The following is a 24,654-nucleotide window of genomic DNA, read 5'->3' on the forward strand; positions in this document are numbered from 1 at the left end:
CAGACAGCATTGCTCCTACCCTGAAGAACCTGACAGCCGGACGGGGAGAAGAGACAGTCCAAGCTGAGCAATCAGCAAAGACTTAGATCAAGAGGGTCAGCTGAAGCATCAGAGGCTGGGTGACTGGAAGCCCCATGAAGGAGCAGCAGCTTGAGCAGGGCTTGAAGGGCAGTGTGGGCTGGCCCAGGCACAGCAGAGGAAGCAGGGTGCCAGGGAGCACAGGGTGGGTGGGGCTGCTGGGTGGGGCAGGTAGGCCAGACATTCAGGCTGTGGATTCTGGCCTTGTTCCTTGGCTGCCCCAAACTAGATTTTACAAGCCCTAGTTTTTGCTTTAAGGCTCCAGGTTCAGAAAGAATGCTCCCTATTCTTAGGAAAGCCAGGATCCAGCCCTCTGGTCCCAACAATTTGCCTTCAGGTAGCCAGCCAGGCTGAGCCCTGCCCCCCCCCCCCCCCCCCCCCCGTGTGGGGGAGCTTCCGGGAGGTTCCCCAGGAGAGGTGCCTAGGGGATTCCCATTGTGAGGAGCTCCACCAGGCCCTCAGACCAGAAATGAGTGTATGGGTGGTGACTTGAAATGACCCCAAGGCAAACCCCACTGCCCTGGCCCCTGTCATAGCACTGGGCAGCCCCACACTTCTGCTGCCAGGAGGGAAGGCACAGGCCAGGGCGGGGAGACGAGGCTGCAGCTCATAGGGGCCCCGCCAAGACTACCTGGATGGGCAGGCAGCCAGCCATCCACCCCAGGGACGGTCCCTGCCAGCTCTGGGGACAGCTCCTCTCCATGAGGGGAGCCAGGTTGTGTACCTGCTGGAGCGGCCACAGCCAGTGATCAGCAGAGCGAGGGGCATCTGAATGCAGGTACCTCTTACACCAGGGTCTGGCCCTCACCCTCACATCACCCAGCTGCCAGGTGGCTCCCTATTCCCTTTCTGAAAGTCCCTCATCTCAGAGCCGCCTTCTGGCAGCTTCCATCCACTGGTCCTGCTATGCCCTGGAATCTCCCAGGCCCAAAGGTCTGCAAAGACAGGGCTGACCCTATCCTGCCCAAGGGTTTTTACTCCATCAGAATACCCTTGGGCCTCCTCTGTAGATTTTATATCATTAGAGCCATGCCTCTGGGGATTGTGAAAGCCTCTGGCTACAGAGTCCCTGCGAGAATGCAAAAACATACACCAGAGAGGGGCGGGGGGGGGGGGGGGGGGGGAGCTTGAGGCCCTGGGGAGATGACACAGCCAGCAATTCCAGAGAAGGGGCGGGGGTGGGGACCAGAGGACCAGAGGACCAGGAAGAGACAGTGCACCCACCCCACGCAAGGCCCTTTCCCAGTTTGGGCTGCTCAGGCTGAGTCCCGGTGTCTCAGTGGGATGGAGCAAAGACTTTCTGCAGCTTCAGCCTGGACAAGAGTGCCCTACTCTGCCCAGGAAGAATCTGGAGCCCAGGCTGGGGACTGCAGCAGGAGATCAGATGCGTGGAGACAGGTGAGTGGGGGCCCTTCAGGAACTCCGCTTCCTCCTCCTCTTCTAGCTTCCAAATGGAACCAGGAAAGAAGTGACAGGCTGCAGGAGAGCCAGGTTCAAGCCCCAGCATTACCATTTACCAGGCAAGTGGCTCTGGCAAATTACAGGGTCCCTGAGTCTCAGTTTCCCCCCTGGGGTGAGAATACAATCTGATAGCGTATAAGATACAAGCAGCAAGCCCAGCACCTGGTCCAGATGCTCAGGAATGATTTCTCTTCCTTCTTAGCCTTCTGAACTTCAGTTTCCTAAAGAGGTTCTTTATGTCCTTCACAGAGGATTGTCAAAAGGTTAAAATGAGACCAGGCCGCAGGAGCAGTAAGAGCCACACCCTCATTCAAACATCCTCACCATCCCCCAGCCCACCAGGCTTCATGGCCACCAAGCTGTCACTGCTGCCCTCCACCCTCTGGCAACCCCAGGGATGATGACGGCCACTCACCCCAGCTGGGAGAAGCTGTACAGGGTCTGCCAGAGCCGCAGCATTTGTCTGCAGGTCACGAGGGCTTCCTCTGGGCCTTTCAGTACCTGCTCCAGCTTCACCTTGGTGAACATCAGGCTGCAGGGAGGGAGAGCGGCAGTCAGCGTGCCCCCGCGAGGGCCCCCTTTCCCCTGGCGTTCCTCCCAGGCTGGGACCCTAAGGGATTCTGCCATACCACTCATCCGCTTGTCCCCTGATCAATCCTGCCTCACCCTCTGAAGTGCTGTCAAGGGTGGTTACTAGTCTTGCTTTGTTCGTTCCTCCTGCCTACATCCTCAGCTCTGCAGCATCCTCATTGAACATGTGGCTATCTTTATACTTACACGCCCTGCAGGCCCACGATGGGGGCTTGTTTAAGAGACAGACCCAGAAAGCAACTCTGAACCAAGGAATGAGGCTAAGCAAGGAATGGGCAAGAAGGACACTTAAGGGCAGAGTTCTGTTCCCCACCTTGCCAGCCCACAACAGGCGTGCAGCTAACATCTCCTAAAGGGAACTGCAGACTGTTTCCTGACCCTGGATACATGAGGATGGTCATGTTTTACTTTATCAAAGGATTCTTCATTGAATGTCCTAAAATAGCCAGCTCCCTTTATATATTCAACAGGATTAAAGCAACATGAAGTCCTATTCAGTCACCATCTAGGAACACAGTTACTGGGCAAAGGGAGAGAACAACTTCAGAACCTCTTTCAACCTGAAAACCGGAAATTCTCCGAGGTAAAAACAGTACAGGGATGTGGCCTGGAGAGGGGCTGGGAGGAAAGTGAAAGGGCTGGTCCCATAGGGAGGCAGGACCACAGGAGGGGCTGAGGGCTCCCTCCCTCTGCCCTGGACACAGCAGAGACCATGAGAACATGGGCTCTCCAGAACCGGAGCAGGGACACCCAGCTGTGCCAGGTGTTGGCCCTTCAGCTGTTGGGGAGGTCTGGGGCACCGCGGGAGAGTCCAGGCAGCTGGGGACACTTGGAAGGTTCAAGGCAACAGTAAATACCAACCGGTATGGAAGTACTGCAAGCTTTTCTCCATGGGTACTGCCAGCCACATTGATGCACACCAGCTGCCTGGGCAGCCTGCAGAGAACTTGGCTGAGCCACTGGGGCCCAAACAAGGCAGTGACTCCGGTTCTCACTGGGTGGTGAGCAGTGAGGCCCTTTTATTCCCAGCATCGCTGTTGGGCAAACCCACACGACTGTCAGGCCCTGAACTTGGTCGCTGCCTGGTGGTTCTGCCGGCCCATCTGAAGTTGGCACACAGGCCCTCACGGAAGCTGAGTCCTGCATCCAGACAGGGAGCATCCCCAGGATCTGAGTCCTGCATCCAGACAGGGAGCATCCCCAGGATCTGAGGCTGCATCCAGACAGCAAGCATCCCCAGGATCTGAGTCCTGCATCCACACAGGGAGCATCCCCAGGATCTGAGTTCTGCATCCAGACAGGGAGCATCCCCAGGATCTGAGTCCTGCATCCAGACAGGGAGCATCCCCAGGATCTGAGTCCTGCATCCACACAGGGAGCATCCCCAGGATCTGAGGCTGCAGCAGGGGCAGGCCCCAGACAGGGAGGGCAGCCTCCAGCTGGGGGCTTTCCCTCTGACCTTCTCCCTCCCTCAGGGCCCTGGCGTCCCCTGCCTCCCACTGAGACCTGGGCCTCACGACGGCTCCACTCTGCTCCTGTCTTCTCACACCTTGTTTTACTTAGATTGTGACTTGTTGGTAGAGAATGAAGATCAGGGTGGAATTTGCCCCAGTTCTCTTCAGAGGAGAGGGTTTGGGTTCTGGGCAAGTATTACTTTTCTTCCTCACTTTTCCTCAAAAATCCCATATGCCTTTTCTGCCCCTGCTCACAGCGCCACACCCCCTCCTCATCTCCCCCAGTCAGGCCTCTCCTCTCCATTTTCATCCATCCCCAAGTCTGACTTTAAATCCCACCTTCCCCAGGAAGCCTTCCCAGACCCTCAGGGTGCTCTGCACCCTTCTTAGAACTTCTACTAATCAACTGCCCAGCGGCCTACAAGGTCCTGAGGGCAGAAACTGTGGTCCCCACAGTGTGGCCTGCACGGGCCTGGGCAGGAACGTGACCTCAGCACCCTGGTGGGCAGCTGCTGGGGAAACTGGTCCTGCCATCCCAACTCTCCTTTCATCCCAAATCTCCTTTCTCAGATTCTCAAAGGGTCTAACACTTCACAAGCATTAGGAGCCTCTGCTTTAGGAATATGAAGTAGAAGACACAATTTCTGCCTTCAAGGTAACAATTAGTAACAAGCTAAAAATGACAAATTGCCCAGAGAACCAAGTGCAGTATTTTTGGACCAGACTTAGTGCAAGAAAAGAACAGATAAGGGCTCTTGCTGGGGCTGGTGTTTGATGACAAGGAGGGTGGGGTGGGACATGGTTGGGAGTTGGGCGAGAGAGGAGAAGCATGAGTGTAGAGGGGGGACCAGTGTTGCAGCAGCAGGTGTTGGTGAGGCGTGAAAACCCTCCCTGGGGGGGCAGAGAACATCCAGGCTCAGTCTATTCCAAGGCTGCCCCTCCCCTCAGGCAGCCAGAGCAGCAGAGTCCCCGGGGGCAGGGCGACGCAGGGCTGGGCTGGTTGCGGGCCAGTTCCCTGGGCAGACTAGCCCGGCAGCATTCCCCTGGTACCCAATCTCCCCAGACGCGCCCGCTCTTCAGCAGGCTCCTCTGTGCTGGGCCCCTTCCCCCTCCTGCTCCCTGCATCCCTGAGAGCCAGGATGGGTCCATGCCAAACCCAACCACACCATGTGCCTGGAACAGAAGTGGCCGAAAGCTGAGCTGGCATACAGTCACTTCTACCAACTCAGGCTGTTATCTTTGCGGCAGCTGACATTCCATCAGCGTGAGTGACCCAGAGCGGAATTTCTCAACCCAACCACATCCTTTCTGGGCTGGGGCAAGTGCTCCAACAGCCACCCTCTGGGAGGCTCCAGATGAGCTCCTGAGATTTCCTTGGTCTCGCAGTTCAGCACTGCCAAAGAGATCATCCTCCACAAAGAACCCTGCCCCGACTGTCCGTGCCATCAATCCAAATGCCTCTGTGTGGCCACCTCTCCCCACGACCTTGAGCACCTGTGCACTGCTCACATGGGTATTAGTGGCCCCATGAACTGCAGGGCCAGCTCCTGGACTACTCTACGCTCTGCTTCATGTTGTTGCCCCTGCTGGGACTCGCACTTCCCCCTCCGACATCCGGCCAACTACGAACCAGACGTCACCCTCTGACTTTCTGTGTGTCCCCGTGGGGGCTCTACACACACCCCCTCCAGGAGAGCCTTCACTGCATGGGGACGTGGTCATCTGCACAGCTGCTGGCCCACCTCTAATTCACCGCTGCACTCTCTCCCCTCTCGCAACAAGGAGCAGCACACCACCCTCTGGGAAGGAGCAACTCTGCTGCTCCTGCAAGACAACCGAGCCCCCAGCCCTGTGGGAGCACGGGGCGCCCTCTCCGTCCTGCCTGACAGGAGGGGCGACCCAGCTCTTCAAACAGTACAAGAGGCTGGCAGAAGCCTGGTGTGCCACCGTGGCTGGTGGGCGACACTTCTGGGCCCACACAACGGGCCACAGCCTCATCAGAACACTGTGCTTCCTGGGTGGGGCCGTGGGGAGGCTGCTGGCAGTGGGGCCAGGGGATAGATGGGGCAAGCGCGGGCTCCCTACCCGCTTTGACAGCCACCCCTGGCACACCTGTTTTATACTCTGAATGAATCTAAAACATCATTTGAAGAAAGGATTCCGAGACTTTAAAAAAGCCCCCTATTTTAATCCAATGGCTCCAGTCCTCCTCCAAGAAGCCTCAGCATGACCACCCCTGCCCTTCTCTGAATGTTCAGGACAGTCTTTAGTTGGCACTTAATTACATTCTCTCCATCCATCCATCCACCCACTTATCTATCTATTTATCTATCTATCTACGTATCTATCCACCTATCCATCCATCCATCCATCTATCTATCTATCTTTTTTTTTTGCCACATAGGCTTATGAGTTTAATAATGAAGATAAATTCACATCAAGCATTTTTTTTTTTTTTGTGAGGAGATCAGCCCTGTGCTAACATCCGCCAATCCTCCTCTTTTTTTGCCGAGGAAGACGGCCCTGGGCTAACATCCGTGCCCATCCTCCTCCACTTTATATGGGACGTCGCCACAGCATGGCCTGCCAAAGCAGTGCGTCGGTGCGCGCCCGGGATCCGAACCAGCGAACCCCGGGCCGCCGCAGCGGAGCGCGCGCACCAAACCGCTTGCGCCACCGGGCCGGCCCCTCACATCAAGCATTTTTAAATTCAGATACTCTAGAAACAGTCTGCAGCTAGTCCTGCCTACAGACAGCAAAATCACCATTTATCTTGTCCTGTGTCCCGCCACGCGTCCCCACCTCGATGGCAAGTACCTGCAGGACAGGCCCCGCCTCCCTCCACGTCAGTGTCCTCCTCGCCTCTCCAGTGCCTGGCACAGAGCTGAGCACAGTGTCCGCTTAGTACTGTGAAAATGTGTGTTGTTACAACCATCCGGCCACGTTCTGGGTCTCACAATCCATGTTAAATCAGAGCCGATTTCGGACACCACCACTTCCCACTGCCGGGTCCTGGCTGGGAGGCAGGAGAGGAATCGGTTCACTTGATGCCTCATAACCGCAGAGGGGGCTGGACTCACGCAGCCAACAAGCCAAGTGCTGGCTGAGTCCATTCTAAGCTGTCCAAAAGCAAAGCTTTACAGGGCCCAGGGGGGAGCCAGGAGTCCTGGGCATGGCACGAGTGCATCTGGCTTCTTGTGACTTGGGGTCTTCAGCCCAGAGGAGGGTCAGCCAGGCAGAGCCAAAAGTACAACTGAGGAGTGTCTTTGAGATGGGAAAGCCTGGAATATCCAAATCTAGCAGCCCTCTAACATCCTGACAAAAGCCACTCTGGGAGATGAATGGCCACTTGCTGTCCTCAGACCCCACACTGGGACGTCACTCAGAGTGAAGAGACACTGGAACAGGAGTAAGAAATTGCAGCCAAAGTCCCAGCACTGTTGCCGCCCAGCAGGGCATGTCGCAGGTTCCAGATCTATGAAATAGCAGTGAAGTCTCCTGCCCTGTCTGCCCAGGACTCCCACAGGATGAACTGCGAGGAGCTAGAAGCAGCAACTGAGAAACCCACAGCTACATTCAGTTCCTCAAGCATAGGCCTGCCTGAAGCTCAGGGAAGGGGCTCCTGCTCTGAAACTGCAGGCCCCGAAAAGCAGCTTCCAGGCCAGGTGCCTCTGAAGGCTCTCAGACAGCCCCCAAGCTGCAGGGCCTGTTTGCAAGGCAGGCGGTCCTCCTGGTGGCTCCTGGGACCGAAGACGGGCATGAGAAAGGAAGACGACTGGAGGGGATGGACAGAGCCCCAGCTGACTGGGTCTGGGCAAAGCAACCTCGGCTGTAACCCCGCTCTTGCAAGCACTTTCCTGTTTTTTAAGCTGTGGAAGCCCATGTGGAATAAACGCTAAGGTCTTTTACGGCTGAATGCCCTTGCCACACCATCGCGTCTGAGGGCAGATGTGGAAGTGAGTGCTCTCTCTGGGGAAGGGGAAGGAGCCAGGGTCAGCGTAAACATGCCATGTGCTCCGTCCCACCACAGGGGGGGAGGTTGCAGGGGCTGCGGAGAGGAGAGTCCCAGGTCCTGGACTCTCTGCAGCTCTGTCCAATCGATCCAGCATGTGCCCTGGTCCTAGCAGGCAGGCCCCGTGTGGCCACAAGCCCACTCTCCTAGAGCTCACGCCCTCCCTGAGAATGCCACCAGAACCTTGGTAGTCCCCGCCGGCCACCCCACACCCAGGTGCTGTGCTCCCTCAGCCACCATCCTCACCGAACACCTCAGCTACCACTGCGCTCTGGTCAAGACAGGGACCTGCCACCTGTTGCGTCATCTGCCCAGCCCAGCACCCCAGGTGGCACAGACAGGCATTCAGTTGACACGAACAGAGCCAACCCTCGCTGAACTGTGAAATACCTCAGGCTTGCAGAGTCTGTCTGTCTATCTGCGTCTGGGCCAGCCCTCCTGCTGTGGAGGAAGACAGAGATCAGCAAGGTCAGCGTCTCTGGGTGTCACCACAGGTCATGGTCTTTGCCAGTCTTCCCCATCGCTCAGGCCAGGGGATGATGATGGAGGTTCCCAGGGGAATGCAGGGTTGGCCTGGCATCTGCCTCCTCTTCCTCCCTCTCTTCCGGGGCCCTGCCTGGCCTGCACTCCTGGGGCAGGATCAGCTTGCTAATGATTTGTCAAAAGGATTCAGACTTTTGAGGCAAAGACAAATCCCATTTGAGACAGAGAAATCATTTCTTTCCACCGCTATGAAGAAGAAATATCTTAGGGTGAGGCTCCTCAGAACTCGGTGAGCATGAGCTTTTCCAAAAAAAAATTTTTTTAAAAGAATTATTTTGTAAATAGGGGATATTTTTGATACTGGCTCTGCTGAAGCAAGCACTGTCCTGGGGTCAGAGGTCATCTCATCCATTCCCCCTTTCCAGGAGTCTCCAATCATTCTCCATGTCCCCTCCCTGACTGCTCACCCCAGCACCCCACTCTTGGTGGCAGGGGGATGTAGGCAGAGCAGAGCTGGCTGCAGGGAAGAACATGGGCTGAGTTGGTGGCAAGCACAATAGGTCCACATTTTCATTTTCATGTTCCCGAAAGCAGCTCCCTATAAAAATTGCTCAGCACGTGCAATAAACGTTTGAACGTGGTAACCACCATGTACCTGAGGGAGCCGCCTCTGGCCCCTGGCTTACTCCCCGTCACAGCCTTTGGCATCAGACCATGCAGGTACACTTCTAGGTTCTGCTGCTTCCTAGCAAGTGCCTTCCCCTGAGCTCTACCTGCTGCCTATAAAGCGGGGACAGTAATGGCCTGCCCCACATGGCTGTTGGGAGGACTGAGGGCAACAGAGCCTGTGAAGGCAGCCCTGGTGCCTGGCCAACCTGGAAGAAAGGTCAGCGTCATCCTCAGACGGCTCCATCACTCCTATCTTCCCTACCAGATCCTATGCTGTGGCAAGGACCATGTCTTTCTTATCTTTGTATCCCCGGTGCCTGACCTAATGTCACTCAACATATCTTTGCTGAATAACGGAAGGGAGTTGAGTCACAAGGACTTACTGAGGCCTGGAGAGCTGTGGGTGTTCCCAGGATCCGAGAACTCCAAGGAAGCGAAGCCGCAGAGCATCCTGCAGAACTCGCCACTCTTCCTGGTCCCACTGGCCCCACCTGTGTGTTGACTGGGCCCTGGGTGGCTCTGCCCCATCCCTCTGGCTCCTGGCCATCGTGGGAGCCCTCCATGGTGGGGGAGGGGGTGGTGGCAGGTGTGGTGAATGCACAAAAGTGAGTATTATCTCTTTAAAGGACAGTAATTAGTAATTCCAGCTGATGGCTGTGCCGGCTGTTTTAATGAAGAGTTCTATTTTTACAGAAAACACATAATTGAATGAAAAAGCAGGTTATTCTCTGAGTTAGGTGGCCACGCCTCTGCAAAGTCTAACTCTTTGGCCAGGAGGCCAGAGCCTGCACACCACACAGGGACCCACAGGAAGTGGGCCCCATCAACGGCCATCCCAGGTCTGACTCAGTGGTAAAAAGCAGGGTCCAAGTCTGATGACCCAAGTTCAAATCCCAGCTTCCCTTCTTCTGGCCACATGACCCCAGGCAAGTTGCTTTAACTTCTCAGAGCCTCAGTTTCATATCTGTAAAATGGGAATGATGGTATCTGTATGCCCTGGGGGTTGTTATGTGGAAATAACACACATGAAGGCCTAGCAGGGGGCTAGCACTTGATAAAGGGTTCAGTCCACATTGGCCCCAGCCGTCATTATTTACCGAGCCCCTACTATGCATAGCTGCTTACTTCTGCCCTCCGTGCCTCTGTTTCCTCATCTGTAAAGTGGGAATAATGGTAGTTCCTATACCTCCGAGGGCTGCTGAGGGATTAAGTGAGTTAATGCATGTAAAGTGCTGAGAGCAGTGCCTGGCACAGAGCACACACTGGGTGAGCGGTTGTTTTATTATCATTGAAGCTTGTGGGGTTCAAGCAGCCCAGGGTTGTTCAGCCCATCAGCTGGCTTGGGTTCTAGTCCCCTGCTCTGCCACTTATCAGCTATCTGACCTTGAGATATTATCAAGCTTTCCCATTAGTTTCTACAGCTTTTCAAGTAGGATGTTGTAAAAACCAAAAAAATAAACAAAAACAACAACAAAAGAGGGTAAGGGGTGAGGGTGCACTCTGAGGGCTGTAATGTGCCAAGAGCCCCACGTGTCCTTCCTCCTCCCAGAAAGCAAACAAGTCAACTCCTGTGGTCCACCCACCAGAGGGTCTACTGGGGTGTGCTGGGTGCCCAGCCGTGGGTTCTTGACGGGGAGGAGGGGAGGGCGGAGGACAGGCCACAGACTCTGCTCCAAAGGTGCTTCCAAATTCACGGGGAAGCTCCAACAATACATCCAAGGCCAACAGGAAACAAAACAGGAGAAGAAAATCCAGCATTTAACTGAGTGGCTCAGCTCCTGTGAACATGCACGAGCTTCAAGGCAAAGTGGAGCCCGAGGGGAGTCTGAGGATGGGCAGGATTTGGAAGCAAAGTGAGGTGAGGAGGGCACCCCAGAGGGCTGGACTGGCAGGGACGAAGGCTGGAGGTGGACGGGAGGGGCCGGCCTGACCAGGCACGGAGGCCTTGCCCCTAGGACAGGAGGGCGGGCAGGGAGAAGGGAGCAGCGCCCTTCTGAGCAGGAGTCAGCCCGCCCCCTCACCCCTATCCAGGCTGTAATCACCTGGCTCTCACGAGTGGTCCAGCCCCTGTTGGGGAAGTGCAGAGCACACTGGTCTCCCAGACTCCTCCAGATTCCATGCCTCTGGGAGAGACTCCACCAGGGCAAGTAACCGACTAAACTCACTCACATGCTCTTTGAGGGTGTTAAAGTGACTCTAACAGGAGTGACCTCCCTGAAAGAGCAAGGGCCCGAGAGAGGCCCGGCTTTCTTACCTTCCTACAGACTGACCCCCAACATGGAAGGGACCCTAAGGCAGCTCTTCTTAGCCCTGAAAACCAATGATTTTTCCCTTGGGTCTGGAGGATGACACTGAGCCACGTACCCTAATCTGTTAAGACTCAGACTGACCTCTTACTGAAGTCATTCAAAGTGAGCCGACTTTGAAGCTTTAAAATCAACAGCCAGCAAACTTTTGCTTTCTGAAGTGAGCCCCTCCTTGCTTCGAACGCCCTGCCACACCTGGAGAACAGCCTCAGGGCAGGTCTGAGAGCAGCCTGCATGCACGCACAGCACGCCCTGTGGCTGGCTGCAGCAAGGCCTTCTTATCTGTGCTGCCCCACTTCTCAGCTGCAGGCCACCTCCAGTTACCTCCAGGTGACTCTCCAAACACAAATTCTCGATCTTGAAAGACTGAACACAAATCACACACAGCCTTTCCATAACCATTCGGGGTGGAAGAACTTCCAGAAAGAAGGTCCCTAGGTGGAAAAAGGCTCCCAGCCCAGTATAAGACACCAAGAAGAAACACCTTGGTCTTGGTCTGTAATCTCTGCCCAGTGAGCAGACCCTCGGGACCTGAAGACCACCCACTGCACAGGGGCAGCCAGCCCTGCTTCCTGCGCACGAATGCCCCTCCAGGACCCTCTCCCCCAGGGGCAGAAAAGCTTTGTCTTGGGGTTGGGCCCCTCCTGCTCGAGAATGGTGTGCCCCGGGCCACAGGGCCCGCCTCCAGCTATTCTTTTTTTTTTTTTTTAATAATTTTACTTATTTATGTTTCCCTCAAAGCCCCAGTAGATATGTCATAGTTGCACATCCTTCTAGTTGCTGTATGTGGGACACGGCCTCAGCACGGCTGGAGAAGCGGTGCGTTGGTGCGCGCCTGGGATCCGAACCCGGGCCGCCAGCAGCGGAGCGCGGGCACTTAACCACTAAGCCACGGGGCTGGCCCATGCCGGCAAAGGGCTAAAATCACTTCCAAACAGATGAAGAATTCCTTCTGGAAAAACCTGCAAACACCTGTCTGCCTTTCAATCCTCCCTCTCTTCCCCAAACAGACAAAATAACCCAGGTGATCTACCCTCCTGGTCTGAGTGTAAGCAGACCACTGAGGGGAGACCGAGGACTCCATGCGACTGCAGTGACACACACAGGGAGATCACAGGAGGCTGCATGGAACAACCAGCGACGTGAAACGCTGAATGTCAAACCAGCTTAGCAGATGAGGAACTGACCTTTGGGGAAGAGAGTGCTGGTGCCAATGATTACGCCTGGCTTAACACTTCCCTCAACCCTGTGGCCTGCAAGTCTAACCTGTGGCTCGCGGCTCTTGTCCTCTTCGGGACTGTGGCAACCAAAAAACGCTTAATGAACCCAGCAAAGTGGTAAACTATGTCTCTGCTAAGACCTTTGATCCCAGCTCCCTCGCTGGAGTGTTGGTATTTTAAGCATCCTTTTGATCTGCTACAAGTCCCTAATGAGAACTGTCCAATAAACACACTGGGTTTAAGTTAGAAATGTTAACAGAAGCCCGGGACTCTGATCCCTTCTGCTTGGCGGAATGCACCACTAGAAATACGTCACATGCAAGCCAGGTAGATCAGAGAGGTGCCCTTGAGGCCAACGTTAGCCTTAACCAGATTCAGTCAAGGTCTGGCCCAGCTACCACCTAGTTATCAGCTCAAATATTTTCCAAAACAGCCTAGGTTTCCTGAGGGAGATGGCTGTGCTGGTTCCATTTGTTTACACATGGCAAGCTCCGGCTGGTGGAGAGGGCCATATTGTTTCTGCGCTGGGAGTGCCCCTCGGGGCTCCAACACAACTTCCCCCAGGACCTTCAAGTCCCCCAGGACCTGGGCTGAGCCTGGCAGAAACTCCCAAGAGGAGGTGGCCTTGCCACCGTGCAGGGGGAAGGGCAAACCAGTTGTCTCCTCTGCCTGCCGCCAGCCAGCCTGATAGCCTGGGCTTTCAAAACCGGTCTGGCAGGCTGCCAGGCCTGGGGTGGGGGCAGTGACTGACAGGCTGGTTATTGGAAAGCTCCCATCATTAGCCCAGGAATGTTGTTTGGTTACCATGGTGACCTTCACTACAAGCAGACTGACTAAAGCACAAGGAATCTGTTACCTAAAACCAATGCCCCACGGATCCTGCAGCTTCAGGGACCATGCTTATCAGCGGCCTGTTCCCCTTGACCCCATATTCCTGCCCCTCCTGGGCTGGGCCTCCCAGCTGCCTCCCATATGCAGGACGAGGAGAAAGGACTAGCGAAGGCATCTCCAAGCTTGCACGGGACCTCTTACATTCCTCGGCCTGGCCTGGCTGGGAACCCAGGTCCAAACAGGGAGCCTGCTGCCGCGCCCCCCTTGAGGTCCCCTGCAGGCTGGCCGGGCTGTGCCCGGCCAGCACATGTGTCCAGGATTTAGAGGCCCTCAGGATTTCAGGAGGCTGCTAGGGGTGTCTGGTTCCCCCCGTGCCAGGCTCACACTGTCCCCGCGGGGCTGTCAGTCTCTGCCTCATCACGTTTCTGCTTTTTAAACCCAGGCTCCATTCACTCAAGGTCATCCCACAGCACAGAAATCAAGACCCTCTTTGCTTTGCTTTCTAATCCCTGAATTCAGGAGGATTTTTAAAAAAGTCCACGAAAGCTGGGTTTCCATCCAGGAGTCTTGAGACCGCCTGTAGGAACTGCAGCCTCTTGTGCAGCCAAGGGGCTTAACCACCTTTTCACGGGGCTTCCCCGCGTCCACCTCCCTGCCCTCACGCACAGGGTGCCCTCCTCTACCTCCGGGACCATGGCGTGCACTGACCCCCTCGGGTCCCATGTTGCAGTCTTACACTGTCTGTGGGCTCCCTTCCAGAACCCTCCCACAGTGTTGCCCTTGAACATGGTTGTAAACTGACTGCAAGACCTTCTCTTGTCTGAGTCTCATAATAGACCTTAGAGGCAGAGGGAGGCAGGATAGACATCAGTCTTTTGGCAGATGAGAAAACAGGGGCACAGAAAGGAGGAGTAAGCTCCTGGTGGTGGCACAGGTAAGTGACAGGCACGACCCCATGAGGGCATGGACTTCACTGTGGCCCTCACTCAGGGATAAGCTCACATGGAAAGGGGTCCATTCCACCCACTGGCATCCCCCCGTGCTAGGCCTCCTCCCCCCACCATGGGCCTGCCAGCCTCTGCCTTCACTAAGGCAGGCTCTGCAGAAAGAAAAAGGCTCTAAAAGGCCTCAGCCACCCAGGACAGCCGCTGGGGAGGTGCTCGGTGGCAGACAGACCACGGGCCTTTAAGTGCCCCCGAATGCAGACTTTGTTGGGGACACTGAGGTCAGGGCGAAGGGAGTTTGATTTTTTTTGTTTGGCTGAAGTGCTATTTACTGGACTGGTCATTTAATTAACTGCGGTGGCAGCAGCTGGAACCACACACAGCTTGTTCTCAGTGCAGGGAGCAGCTGGAGAAGCAGGATGCAGTTTCAATTGAAGAGCAATGACATTTTTCAGTGATCCCTGACCGGTAATGGACTCAATGACATTTCCCGCTAATCCATGGGTTTCTGTACTCTGGGGCTTCATCTGTGGTGAACAGTATTGACTTATTTGCCAAGAGCCATGGTCATACCCCACAGTCACTCCACAGAGCTGTGTGGTAGGTGGATTTTCCACCCCCACTCCCAACCATAAATATATATATGTATTTTTTTTTCTTAAGGTGGATTTTTTTTTTCTTAAAGCAACAGAAATGTATCCTCTCAGAGTTCTGGAGGCCAGAATCCTCCAACATTTTCCAGTTAGTTTTGCAACTTTTTAGGGCCAGCTCAGGTCAAGACAGAGCTGACCTCATGGTCATAAAGGTGAGGGTGGCTCAGAGATAAAGAACCTGCCACTGCTTCTTCATCACCTGCTACCCCCGACATGCAGACTGTGCAAAGTGAGACACCCCTGGGGATGGGATGCTCTGGTCCCCAAATGCTCCACAGCAGGCCTCTCTGCAGTGACAGAGGAACAGAAGAACCCGGCAGAGGCCTCATGAGATGGGACTAAATGCTTTCCTTCCTCGGGCTCTGACCTCAGATGTGTCTCCCTGCTGCCAGCCCCACAGCCGCAGCCCCTGTGAGCTCCTGAGGCCCTGCAGTGGCTCTGCGGTGTCTGTATGGGGGGAGCGCTGTTCCCACATGGAGGCTGCCCATTTAGAAGGCTCCAACCTGCAGAAGTGGGAGGACAGAGCTGACAGAGAAGGGCACAGTTACCCTAGAAATTGACAAACAGTACAATCTGTACTGAGGCTTCTCACTTTTTTGGGGTTTAGGGTCCTTCTGAAGATCTGCTAAAAGCCATCTCCCTGAATACCTGCACACAGGCACAGATGCGATAGCTCAGGTCCACCCACGGGCCTCCTGGGGGGAGTCACCAACCTCACGGCAAGGCCCACCTCCCTGCTCCCCTATGAAGACGCTTTCAGTGAGTGAAGCATTTCCTGGTGAAGGCATCTCAGTGAGGTGGGAGGAAGGGTAGAGAGTGGCCCTGGGGGGAAGCCTGGCGGGAGAAGACGGCTCCTTACCCAGCGCAAGAGCCAAGGAGGATGGAGGAAGAAGACTGGAGGCACCTCCCTGCAGCGGGCGGAGGAGCTGAGGGAGAGCCAGAGGGACCCACATACTGGACAAACCCATTCCTGCTGTGCCTCTCACAGCATGGGCTTCAAGCAGATTTTCACAAAGTGGCATTAGTCTCCCCACATCAGGCCAGGGGAGGTGATTCTGCCAGCAGAAAACATGCAGCCCAGAAGGTGGGAAGAGACACTGTGCAGTAAGATGCCAGATGCTGGAACAGGAGGCTCCTTCCCCAGGACCAAGGGTCCAAGGAGGGGCCAAGTGGGCAGCATGTGAATCCTGTGAATCCCCTTCCCTCGCTTCCATCAGGACAGCTCTGCTCCCATCTGTTCATGTTCTCAATTTGCATGTAAGATTTCACTTGGAAAAAGCACTTGCTGACAAAACAATGTCTGACGCCTGGCCTAGCCTCTTGTTTCTTCTGTGACACACACTCTGACTCAGGGGCTGGGCAAAGAGCCCCCTCCCCACTCTGGGATTCTGAGCCTTTCTTCGTGACAGTTTCTGTTTCCACTGAAGTCTAACTGACAACAGAGTGAACACACACACACACACACACACACACACACACGTGGCCGGCAGTGGACAGCAGGTCAGACCCTGCCCTGAAGACGGAGCTTGGAAGAAAGCAAGGTGACCGTTACTGGATGAGGAGGACCTTTGTCCTCCGTGTATATTCATTAAAAGTAAAAAATAGACTTCCACACAGTAGGTCCTGCTGTCCTGTCCTTGGGATTATCCAGACAAGGGAACTAGCCCCTTGTCCAACAGTTATCTGTGTTTTAGTATTCCCTAAGCTACCTGCCTTTTGAAGTGAAGTGATTTCAATTTGAATAATCTCTCAAATGCAGGGTTGAGGCCAAGAGTCAGGGCCGAATCCTGAACACAAAGAACGGGCTATGTCGAGCTGGCCACGGACTGTCTCTGCTTACCCCTGGCTGTGGGCAGCTGGGACCCACCTGGGCCAGGTTGGCGGGGGGGCCAGGCAGGCCAGGAGTCAGGCGTTGGATGGAGGGTCAATCCGGACCAGGGTAAGCAGGGCTGACCTGCAGGATGAACGCCCGCCCTCAGCCTCATTCACTGGGGCTCCCTCCTCAGTGGGGAGCTCACGGTGACGACACTGCTGCTCCCAAAGCACGGTTCTTGAGCCTCGGCAAGGACAAAGCCACCTCCAGCAGTCCAAGTCCACAGGCAAAGCCACGTGCAGCGTCCTCTGAAGGAGGCCAAAGGCACAGGAAAGCCCAAGCCTCGCCCAGGGGTCAGCCCTGTCCCTGATGGTCTGGGGATGGACAGAGGGGAAGCCCGGGCTCCCCACGTGAAGGAACCTCCCTGGACCGGGACAGCTGCAGCTTCCCCTCATCTCCTAGCACAGCTGTGGCACCCACCAGGTTCCCCCAGTTGTTGTGAACCTGTTTCCATCGGCAGCGCCAGTCACCTCTCAGGGTAACCAGGGCCGTGCTTCTCTTTGCTACCTGAAGCAGGATAGCCTCGGGCTGGTTCTAAATGGTCTTGCTTCAGACCCTAAGGTGGAACAGCGCGAGAGTGCAGGTGCTCAGGGGCCCCCTCACCCTGGGCTCACAGGATCCAAAGAAACAAGGTCTGTTACACCCAGGGTCACCCACCCCTGAGGGGGACAAAAGTCAAATGTCGACCTCCCCCTCGTTCCCTCCCGCAGAGGACTGCACCCTCCTGCTTCAGTGGGCCCAGGAAGGCTCTGGTTCCCCAGTGGCCCGGTTGCGGGGCAGCAGGTCCTCTGTGTATAGGTGGGGGCAGGAGGGTCTAGTCCTGCCCACCTGCCACGGCCCGGGCCAAGTGCAGCGTGAACCCTGCTCCAAAGAGAGGGGCATCGGGGTGATGTGGTACACGGGGGTGTGGAGGAGCTGAGGATGGAGGGAGATAACCCCTCCCCCCCAACTGCCCGTGGCCTGCCTGGAGGCAGGAGGATGGCTCACTTGGCCTCCGCCAGCCCAGCCAGTGTTAGAATCCCATCCTTGGCTGGCTGTGCCAGGGTGATCATGAAGTCACAAATGTTGGTGTCTCTATGAGACAATGCAGAGCCCAGGGCAGGGTGGAAGCAGCCTGAGCATGTGTATTTGAGCACAGTCTCCTCTGTGGTCCATGCAGCCCCCATGGAGCCTGCAGTTGTCATACAGAGCTCACCACGCACCTCCTGGCGCAGAACACCAGAGCCATTCTCCAATCCTACGAGTCCTCACCCTGCCTTGTCTCTCCAGCTGGGGAGTGTGCATGCAGTAGGCACTTAATCAATGTGTTGGCAGGCTACATGGCAGGGTGGGATGTGCATAGGTACCTGTGTCTGTGGCCTGCCAGCCCCCCAGCCTAGCAGTGTCCACAGGGAACTCACTTGAAGTTCTCGGGATACTCCGTGATGGCCATGTTGATGACATCCAGAGCATGCTGGTAGTGTTTCTGGGCGGAGAAGAGGAGTGCCAACAGGTGGAGGGCGTTGGCATCATCCCTGCACATTTTCAGGGCCTCCTGCAGCTGCTCCATGGCGCTGGAGATCTGCCAAAGAAAACTGCCAGCTTAGTGACTTTCCCAAGGCCCACACCTCCCCCCGGGACTTCAGCGCCAGGTGCCAGCCATGGAGAGTGCACCAGACTCAAGCGAGACCCGAGGCACGGGGGCGCAGGACTGGTGCTCTGACGAGAAAACCCACCCCCAATAAACGAGAAAACCCACCCCCAAAAAACATGGCAAGAGGGATCTGCTGTCCTAACTCAGGCTCAGACAGCCACTGTTGTCCCCAGTCCGGAATAAAGAGCAGGTTCACAGTGCAGCAGGAAGGATTTGGGTAGACACCGGGAAGTGTTTCCTAAACTGGAGGAGTGGGGGCTGTCAGGAGAGGCCACTAGCTACAGGCCCAGAGGTGGCCAGGCTGTCCTGTCTGAACGTGTTCCTGTAGGGATGGGAAAAAATAACCTGATGTGGGGCTGACAGATAAGTACCCCTTTCTCTCAGGGGTTCACAGTGGCAAGAGCTTGGGCTCTGGGGTCAGATGGGGCATGGATCCCAGCTCTGCCACTTCCTAGCTGGCACTTTAGGGCAAGGACTTCACCTCCCTGAGCTGCAGTGCTTACACTGCAGAAGAAGGATAACCATCATCTCTCTTAGAGTCACTGAGAGGATGAGATAATGTATGAAATGTCCTGCAGAGTACCTACCACACGTTTGAAATGTGCATTTCCTTCTCAAGCCCCTAAAGCCCAGGCAGCTAATGAACAGGTCTATCCATACCAGAGCCCCAGCCTCCCAGGAACTCCATGAGTCTTTTTTAGGAAGTCTTGCTCCTTACCAAACCTCAGACACCAGTCTCCCACGATCCTTGAGGGGCCTATGGCCCAGGCCAGCTGGGACCTTGGGTCCCCGGTGTGCCTGGTCTCCACCCGGCCTCTGCACAGGCTGTGGGCACTAGTGCCAGGCCCCGAGTCCTCCCACCGGGACCTTCCTTTGTGGAAAGGTCAAGGAAAGTGAAGAGAAGGAGGAAGCTAAGGTCAGTGTGGCCACTGGCTCAGCTTGTCCGTGTCTCCCTGAGGCTGCTCCCCCCCTGGTGATTCTCCAGAGCAGACCCCATTATCCTGGGCCGGGTATCCAAATCCACAGCTGTCACTGCTCGGGCAGCCAGACATGCTCTGGGCAGGATGGGCCAGAGGGCCTCAGAGACCCAAGCAGGCCAGGTCTAGTTTAGAGTCCATTCCAGGGGTCCTCGACCCCCTGAGGCTACCCAGATCTGGGGTCCCCAAGGAAACTGGGCACCAGGCTCCACTGGCCTGGCCCAGCCATCTCTCTGGGAGGACAGTTGCCATTCATCAGAGGTGGCTGAATAATTAAAGATATTAAAAAATGTATCACCAAAGGTTTACCATGAACTTGATTGGCAAGAAAAGCACTGGTTCTTTTACAGAAGGCTAAAAATAAATTAGTCTCAGGTATTTTTCCGTCCATGCCCCTGGGAGCACCAGACAGAGTGATGCTCCTTGGAGAGCGGCAGAGAGGTACCAATGCCTCATCCAGGACCTGGAAGTCAGGAGCCGTGGCACAGTGGGGAGAGGGGCTGGAACAGGTGGTGGCCTGGAGGTGGAGGAGGGATGGGGTGGGTGCAAGAGGAAAGGAGGGAAGCAGCAAACGGCAGAGGGAACGACAGCAGGGTTGCCATGGAGAAAGTGGCAGAGACAGAGGACCCGGAGAGGGAGACACAGTGAGTCAGAAACACAGTGACAATGAGTGACAAGCCAGGTCAGGGCAGACATGAGCACCAGGTCAAGGGTGTGGGCATGGGGTGAGCGGGAAGGGGTCCCAGTGATGAGAATAAGGGTGCAGGGAAGGGAAAAGCCAGGCTGATGCAGGGCTTGAGGGGAAGGTGAGGCAGACAATGACATAAAGAGCCTGGCTGACCCTGGAGGCAGAGAAACAGCTCACTGAATTAACCAAAGATGAGACCAGAGGCCAAAGGTTGACACAGACCAGGAAGACCAACTGCTACGCCAGCGTACAGGGCTCCAAGTGCCCTGCCCAGATGAGTCGGGGCAGCCAGATCCCTAGAGCCCTGTGGGTGTCTAACTGGTGCAGGGTGGGGTCATAGGCAGGTCGGGGTCTGGAGCAGGCAGCTGGGTTCAGTGCTGGTCCGGCCAGTCCCCAGTCCCTGAGCTCATGACAGCCTCAGTTGGTTAGGTATAAAATGGAGCCAATGGAACCCTCCTCATCAGACATGGGGCTTATGCAGGCCAGTGAGGAGCAGGGGGCACAGCAGCACCCATGTTAGCCAGAGCTGCCCGTCACCTGGCCAATCCCAGAGGCTGGAGGCTCTGCTGACTTCTCTCCAGCAGTCTGGAGCCCAGCCTGGTTCCCTGCCAGCGCAGGTGAAGAGAGCTGAGCTGTGGGAGTTCAGGCTTGTCTGCAGTCCCTGAGCAGTCCCAAGGCCACACTCACTGGGTCAAGGCGACCAAGAGGTCCTGCTTTGGAGGCCGGGCGTGTACACAGAGCATCAGCCTGAGGGCCAAGGCACAAGATGAAAGCAGAGACTCTGAAGGGCCTGGGGGGCAGAGCCCTGCCTCTTTTCTGAAAGGCAACCTGCTTGGTGGGCAACTGCCCGACCTCACTCCTTGGTCAGAGCAGTGTCCTCTTGGCATCAACAGCTCAGTTGTTCAGCTTGGGGGAGGAAGGCAGGTTGGCCTGGAGAGCTGGTGGTGGTCCCAGTGGTCCCTGGTGGTGGTGGTGGTCCCAGGGAGGTGAAGGTGGTCAGTGGATGGGAGGCCCCCATCAGGTCACAGAAGCTGAGCCTGAGGGTGGCGTTCACAGGTTCAGGGAAGAGCTTTGGGGTCCCACAGAAACAGTTCCATATGCCCATCATTCTGCTCCCCACTCGGGGAAAACTCAGCAGAATGTGAAGACACAAATGCTGAACGTGGTCACTTGTTAAAACTTCTTAGGGGACTGAAATGTTCCAGGGGGTGTGAGAGCAGAGAATAATCCCTTCCTGTGTGCCCACAGTGGGCCGAAACTTTACCACATTATCTGACTTAATCCTTACTAGGTCCCTCTGAAGTGGAGGACAACGGTGCTCACATGACAGATAAGGAAATAGAGGCTCAGAGAGGTCAAATCACTTGCAAGGGTCACACAGCCGGTAAAAACAGTGATGCCAGGAGAAGATCAGCAGCCCTCAGGGACCTGGGGGTTAGGAATTGTGAGGACCCACCTGGCGGACGAGGGCCAGCTGCAGAGAGACATAGAGGATGACCTGGGGGTCGCCAGGCGCCAGCTGCTGGGCTCTGTATGGGGAAAGGGAGTGACAAGTCAGGCGGCAGGCCAGCCCTGTGCTGGGAACTGCAGGGCAAAATGTCGGGGATTCTGCCCGGCCCCACCTTGAGGGGGGCCCAGCTGGGAGATGACAGATAGGGCAGAGTGCCCCCAGGCAGCAGGCTCAGAGAGGGCTGGCTCTGCAAAGGTAGAGGGCCGTCTGGCAGGGTAGACTGGGGCAGTGGGGGGGGATGCTCCTCGCCTCTGGGCAGCTGTGGCCTGGCTGTGGCCTTGTATAGAGCCTGCCTTCTCCACCATAGGACAGAAGGGAACACCTCCCCGAAGGTGGAGGGGCCAGGAATGGCCTCTCTGGGCAAGAAGCCTTGGGAAGGAAGAAGCTCGGGAATGAAGAGCTGGCCCTGGGAGCTCAGAGGATGTTGGCCAGGATGGGAATCTCCTACCTCCCTGGGTTTGGGAATAACCTGCCCCAGAGCGGGGTTGGGTGAGCTACAGGTTCCCATGAAGCTGGCACGAGGAGTCCGGGGTAGGTCCCTACCCGGCAGCTCCACATCAGCGCTCAGAGGGAGCAAGACACACAGGGCTCAGAGGGAAGAGCCCTGCACTGGGCCAGAGGAGGGAGCGGGGAGGGATGCTCAGGTGGAGAGAGGGGCTCAGCAAGGATGGGTCTGAGGGAGGGAGGCTGCTGCTGGGGGACGGGCGTCTCTGCCTCCCCTCCTCCTCTCCCTCCCAGACCCTGGGCTGCCAGGAAATCTCTGTGAAGCCTATAGGTGGAGGTCATCCCAGCCCTTGGGCTGGGAGGAGGCAAACACCATTTTTGAGCCCCAGCTACATGTAGGGCACTGTGCAAGGTGCTTATCCTGCTTTACCTCATGTAACTATGACAACGATACTGGTTATTATTCCCATTCTAAAGCCCTGAGCTCAGGAGCACAGAGGCTGAGCCTGGTAGGGGCGCTCCACCAATGTTGAAGGGCTCAACCCACCCCACCCAACCTCAAAAGCCTGTCTCTGCTGCTTGTGTGAGCTCTCAGAGCCTCGGTTTCCTGGACAATAAAATGAAGTTAGAAACCTGTGCTCTGTCTACACCACAGGGTCGACTGGGATAAAGCACATGAATGGGCCACCTGGTGCCTCTGCACGACTCGGGCCTCCTCACCTCTCCAGGGTCTGCAGCGCTTTCCGGTGCAATTCATCTTGCTTGGACTTCAGAGTTGCTGCAGGAGACAGGATGGGGACAGAGCCATGAGGGGACACTGAAGGAGCGCCCACCTACCCTGCCCATCCCAGGGCACACAGCTCCACAGGGAGAGGCCCCAGCAGGGCACTGTCTGGCAAATGCTTGCACTTGAGCAGCTCCTGACTGATGCCACCCACCGCCTGGGTCACCAGGAGAGGGTGTGGGGGTGTCCACCTGGCCCCAGCCTCCCAGCACGTTTCTTGGCACACCAGGTCCTTCTGCTCCTTTGCCTCTTTGCCACCTGGGCCAACATGACCCTCTCAAAGGCCCAAGCCTTGAGAGAAAGGTTACCACCTCTGTGGGGTCACATTCCTCCTTGAGCTTCCTTACCCACAAGGCTTCCTTTCTGAACAAATCTTAAGTGTACAATTCAAGTAGCATTAAGTACATTCACGACGTTGTGCACCATCACTACTCTCCATCTGCAGCAGCTTCTCATCATCCCTAACAGAGTGTCTGCGCCCAGTGAAGACATCCCCCTCCCCCCAGGCCCCCAGTCCCCTCTATTTTCCCCACGAGGCTTCTTGCTTTAACCCAAACCAGGCACCTTCCTGGTAAGTTGAATCCTACTTTTAAATGTGGTAGGACAAGGTTCCAAGCCTTAGCTGCACACTGAACCACCTGGGAAGCTTTAATGCCTGTCGCACAGGCTCCAGCCAGATCAGGTCAGTCCTGCTGCAGGAGCAGGTGACGGATGGTCGTCAGAGGTGCCAGTGTATAAAGCAGCCCTGCTTTGGATGTGCGTATGGCACGACTGAGACCCACTGTGCACAGAGGGTTAAAGGCACAGGAGGATCTCTCGCTCCAAGCAGACCAGACTCTGACCAAGGGGCTGACGACCCCCTCACTTGACCAGTGTGGAGAGACCCCCGTGTTCCCTGTCGCAGGCTCACCAATACCCGGAAGAAACGGTGACCATTGTCACCAAAGAACAGGAAGCTGGCTGCACCAGGATCTCGCACCTCTTCTTCCCATCTTTGTGCAAGTACCAGGCTGCTGTTACCTCTCGCTGTGCGGGGCCTCTGAAGCCCGCTCCCAGGGCTGGCATTCGGGCAGTGTGGGCGGGACCCACTGCTATTCCGGGTTTGGTCTGGGTGGGGGCCCCTCACTTCCTTTCCCTCAGGCTGCAAAGGTACAGAAGTAGGTGGCTGCCTGATCCATGGCGGGGGACACACAGCTGAGCTGGCAGGGTTGGGGAGAGAATGCCAGGCTCCGGGCAGCAGGAGTGGAATCCACCCGCCAGGCACAAGTATTTATTAAACACCTGCTGTGTACCCAGCTCTCTGCCACACGTGGAAAGGGAATGCAAAGCCCCAGAAGATCAGAGTGGTGCCGAAGGTAAAGGTGAACCAAAATGGAGATGCTGTGGGGTCAGGGCCGCAGCACGTTACAGACTGCAGGCACCACAGGAGCTCCGGAGGCAGAGAGCAGCACGGGCTCCGCAGGAGTGAGGCCTGGCCTTGAAGGGTGGGAAGAACTGGGTCCATGAAGAAGGAGTGTCTGAGCAAACTGAAGGGTGTGTGTGTGCGTGTGCACGCGCGTGTGTGTGTATGCATGCGCACATCTACCCCAGAGTTGATGGAGGTGTGTTGGGGGGTGGGCAGTGGTGGGACAAGATGCCTGGGAGGCCATCAGGAGGCCTGGGTCACCCCAAGCAGAGGCTCCTGGGCCCTGGCACTCACCGTCGGTGGCCTGCAGGCTGTAGGTGAGACCCAGTGCCAGGTAGCCCTTGGAGAGGAACTCCCCAGCTTCCTCCCCAAGGTTGATGACCATCGTGGCAAAGTGTTCTGCCTCCTCCAGCTGCAAAGAGGAGAGGCAGAGGTCACCGAGGAGAGAAGCTGCTCACAGTCATCAGCCTAGGACACTCAGAACTGCAAGTCCTCGCGGGTGGGCAGCATGACCAGAGAGGCCAGGCGGCTTGTCTGAGGCCGCACAGCTGCCGAATAGGAGGATCAAAGCTGTTTCCTGGATCAGCGACTCCCTGGACCTCTCCCCCGACCAAAGGGCCTTGTGTTCAAGGTCACAG

The 24,654-nt window shown here is 56.3% G+C and overlaps 1 protein-coding gene across 2 annotated transcripts in view; it reads right to left on the reverse strand.

Annotated features, from left to right (window-relative positions):
• TTC7A (tetratricopeptide repeat domain 7A) overlaps positions 1-24,654 on the reverse strand; it is a 121,528-nt gene that overhangs the window by 24,924 nt on the left and 71,950 nt on the right. For both annotated transcript variants that reach the window (XM_058551295.1, XM_058551296.1), the window contains exons 12-16: positions 24,311-24,428; positions 22,548-22,605; positions 21,330-21,402; positions 17,976-18,136; positions 1,955-2,071 (exon numbers count right to left, since the gene is read on the reverse strand). In XM_058551295.1, coding sequence (XP_058407278.1) covers positions 1,955-2,071; positions 17,976-18,136; positions 21,330-21,402; positions 22,548-22,605; positions 24,311-24,428 — 527 coding nt within the window. The remainder of the gene's footprint in view (positions 1-1,954; positions 2,072-17,975; positions 18,137-21,329; positions 21,403-22,547; positions 22,606-24,310; positions 24,429-24,654) is intronic.

This window comes from Diceros bicornis, chromosome 12, assembly GCF_020826845.1.
Source record: "Diceros bicornis minor isolate mBicDic1 chromosome 12, mDicBic1.mat.cur, whole genome shotgun sequence".
NCBI lineage: Eukaryota > Metazoa > Chordata > Mammalia > Perissodactyla > Rhinocerotidae > Diceros > Diceros bicornis.